The 3478-nt window shown below is 42.8% G+C and overlaps 1 protein-coding gene across 1 annotated transcript in view; it reads left to right on the forward strand.

The window, feature by feature from the left end:
- ANKS6 (ankyrin repeat and sterile alpha motif domain containing 6) overlaps positions 1 to 3478 on the forward strand; it is a 126236-nt gene that overhangs the window by 78862 nt on the left and 43896 nt on the right. Inside the window, exon 10 of the mRNA XM_019508734.1 lies at positions 2173 to 2310. Coding sequence (XP_019364279.1) covers positions 2173 to 2310 — 138 coding nt within the window. The remainder of the gene's footprint in view (positions 1 to 2172; positions 2311 to 3478) is intronic.

Raw genomic sequence — 3478 nt, forward strand, 5'->3', positions numbered from 1 at the left:
CACCACCACTGCTGCTCCCTGGGCAGACTCAGTCCAGAGAAGATCAGCCTGGCAGCAGTGGCAGTGGGAGTGAGGCAAGCAGGTTATCTCTTTGCTGCCTGCTTCCGCAGCACAGACAGCACGGGCAGCCCTTGGAAGTGGGGGGTGGGAGCCCCAGGGGTGGGGAATTAGGGGAGCCCAAGGGACAGGAGGGATCCTGGAATGGGAGTAGGCGGATTCTTGTCTTTCAGTCCTCTAGGCCCTTTCTGGCCTGAATGTGTGACTGCTCCAAACTCAAGCTAGCACTACCATCGATCAGCATCCGTGTGGAGTAAACAGATGGTTTGGGTAATGGGATGAGAATCCATAGTCCCTGTTGAGACCATGGTTAACCCAGTCAAGTATGTAGATGATTTTTTGTTCTGTGATTTTCTGTTCAAGTTGGATTTCAAAGGGGGATTTCTTGTTTATTTTTTTTAAGGACAGCTAGCAATCATTGACCTGTTACAGATTCTGAGGAGTTGTAACTGTTGGAAAAATTGACCCTTATAGAAACCAATGTCTGTTGGCTGATGGATGTACCATCATATACTCCATAATGATTTTTTAAAAAGAAATCAATTGAATAAATGCTTTGTTCTTGAAAAGCCTTTAAAGAGCAATTTTAGTGAGGTGAATTCTGAAAGGTCCTAGTGACTTTTTGGAGAAATTTAAATAGTAGAGATGAATATAGTTCAGCATCATGTGCAACAAAAGAGGAAAAAAAAGAAATCTATTTCAGTTTTAAATTTTTTTATAGTCTAGAGCAGGGGTTGTCAACCAGGGGTATGTGTACTCTCAGGGGTACTTTAGAAGGCCCTAGGGGGTACACGCAGGGTCATAGAGACAGAGCACTGCCATGCACGATCCTGCACTGCCACGCAGGTGCTGCCCAACTGGCTGGACATGGGGGGCAGGGGAAGCTCACATGCAGCAGCTGCCGCTGCTCCATGTTTGGTTGTGCACCACCCCTTCCCCCGCTCTGTGTCGAGCCACCAGGGGTACACTGACCCAAAAAGGTTGAAAACCCCTGATCTAAAGACTTGGTTGGATGATCTTCTCTTGGGAGCATAGAAGTTCAGAATGTATACAGATCATTAGATCTTTGAGCACTCTTTAATGTGGCTAACTAAGGAAGTTAAGGGTGGGGGGCACTTCTGTTAACTGTTTTCCTCATACAGCAAGAAAAGGCTATACGTTGCTCTTACAGGTCCCATGTGGACCTTTGATTCATCAGCTGTTTAGAACCAGATCATTAATCCATCTGTTGACTTAAATTGGAGTAGGTTGAGGCCCAAAGGAAGACATGAAATAGTTTTATTATTAACAGGGGACCTTCTATTGTTTAAACAAGACATGATGAATAGAGTACATGTGTTAAGTTTATGATCAGAGGTCTAATGGCCATTTGGTTTAAGTATACTTTATTATTCTATAGTGCAGGCGTTGGCAGTGCTTTTGGGCAGAGTGCCAAAAACACACACAACCTCAACTTGTAAGATGTTGGTGTCCCAGGGGAGGATAGAGGGGGAGCAGCAAGGGGCCCAGTCCTTGTAGCAGTACAGCCCCAACCCCAGCCCCTTCCCTGTCATCAGCTCCAATGTGTGCATGGCAAGCAAAATGCCTTCGCATGCCACACTGTCACCCATGCCAGGGGTTGCCTACCCCTGCTGTAGTGTATATCTTCACAAGTATTTATTTTAGAAATCTTGAATAAATGTTACTTTTCCCTTTTAAAAAATTTCTGTTAATGGTAGATGACAGAACAATGAGCAGTGGTCTCAAGTTGTAGCAAGGGAGGTTTAAATTGTATATTAGAAAAAACTTTCTCACTAGGAGGATGGTGAAGCACGGGAATGGGTTACCTGGAGAGGTAGTTGAATCTCCATCCTTGGAAGTTTTTAAGGCCTGGCTTGACAGCCCTGGCTTGAATGATCTAGTTTGGGGATGGTCCTGCTTTGAGCAGGGGGTTGGACTAGATGACCTCTTGAGGTTCCTTCCAACCCTAATTTTCTATGAGTCTATGAAACCCTTAAAGTTTGATATTGTATGTTTATAATCAGTGCATTCCCTAATAACTTCACTTTCTATTTTAAATATATGTCATTAGATCTAAAGTAATCTTTCCAAAAATGTACCATTTTTTTTTCTTAGTTAAGAAGTGGTGCTCCATTTACTAGGCTACCTAATGATAAGCTCAAGGCTGTTATTCCTCCTTTCTTACCTCCCTCGAGTTTTGAGCTGTGGAACTCTGACCGAACACGTACAAACAAAGATGGCAAGACTGAGCAGGTGAGAACCACTTTACCACTGTTAGCAATCAAGTACGATTTTAATAGCAGTGGAAACTGAGACACAGTAAGTGAATGGATTGTTCAAGAAAATACTGTATATTGTTACCTCCAGGGAATTTGAGTTGATAAGACCGTAGTTTGATAGATGTCAAGGCACTCTTGAATTCTTGCAATATAAGGTGGTAAGACTAACTTACAGAATCCTATTTTCTATTGCAAATGCTTTAAATTCCCATATCTGTACATGGTCTTCACCCTCTAAACTCAAGCTTCTCATGCAAGGGGGAAGGGGGAGGCAGAAATATCCTTCTCTAAGAAGAGAAGAATAAGTTGAGTAAAGGCTTGCGTGCCACACTAAATTTAGTGAACTCCAACACTGAGACAGATTTGTCAAAAATTGCTGAGATGGCCATAGATTCCAAAGTAATTATTGGAAGTATATCAGGAGCTTCTTTGGATTGGAGATGAGTTTAAGGAGTAAGGTTTGTTTTTCTCTATACTTTGGGCCTTAATAGCCAAGAAAGAGAGGCTTGTTTTCTAGTCTGGAGGTTGGTGACAGTGGAGGAGGACATCTAGAGTTGTATGTTATAGCAGCTGTAGGTGGAGGACAGTAGAAAGCTAAAGTTGATGGCCAAGCATCTACAGGATGAGGTGTTAAAAGAGATGAACTGGAGGATTAAATGAAGGAGAATTGGATCAATGAGCAGGAACGTAAATATTAGGTAGTTAGTGTATATAGGATACTTATGGCAGTGTGAGAAAGAGGACTAGAGAGGAGAGGCATTCATCAAATCAGACAGTGAGAGTACTTTCTGAGCAGTAGGCTCAGAGCCACAAAAGGGCAGAAGGGACTGGAGGATGGGATTTCAACTAGTGGGTGGTGATGGGTGGAATGAGAAGTAAAAGGAGGAGGAGGTGGTTAAAGCTGAAGTCTTGAGATTGGCTAGGATATCAGTAGCGCTGTCAGTGGGGACACTTCTGGTAGAATGCTGAAGACAGTAGGTTGGATAGAGTTTCAGAACAGGATTTCACTGTATTAGTTGTAGTTTAGTTAATGTAGAGGAACAAAGGTACAGTAGAAAGAGAGGTGGCTTATTCAAGAAATGTTTTTATCAGATGGGGACATTAGAAAGGACTCTGTATGTAACTGTTATGTACGTCTCATG

Source organism: Gavialis gangeticus, unplaced genomic scaffold (genome assembly GCF_001723915.1).
Source record: "Gavialis gangeticus isolate Ggan-Ray unplaced genomic scaffold, GavGan_comp1, whole genome shotgun sequence".
NCBI classification, from domain to species: Eukaryota; Metazoa; Chordata; order Crocodylia; family Gavialidae; genus Gavialis; species Gavialis gangeticus.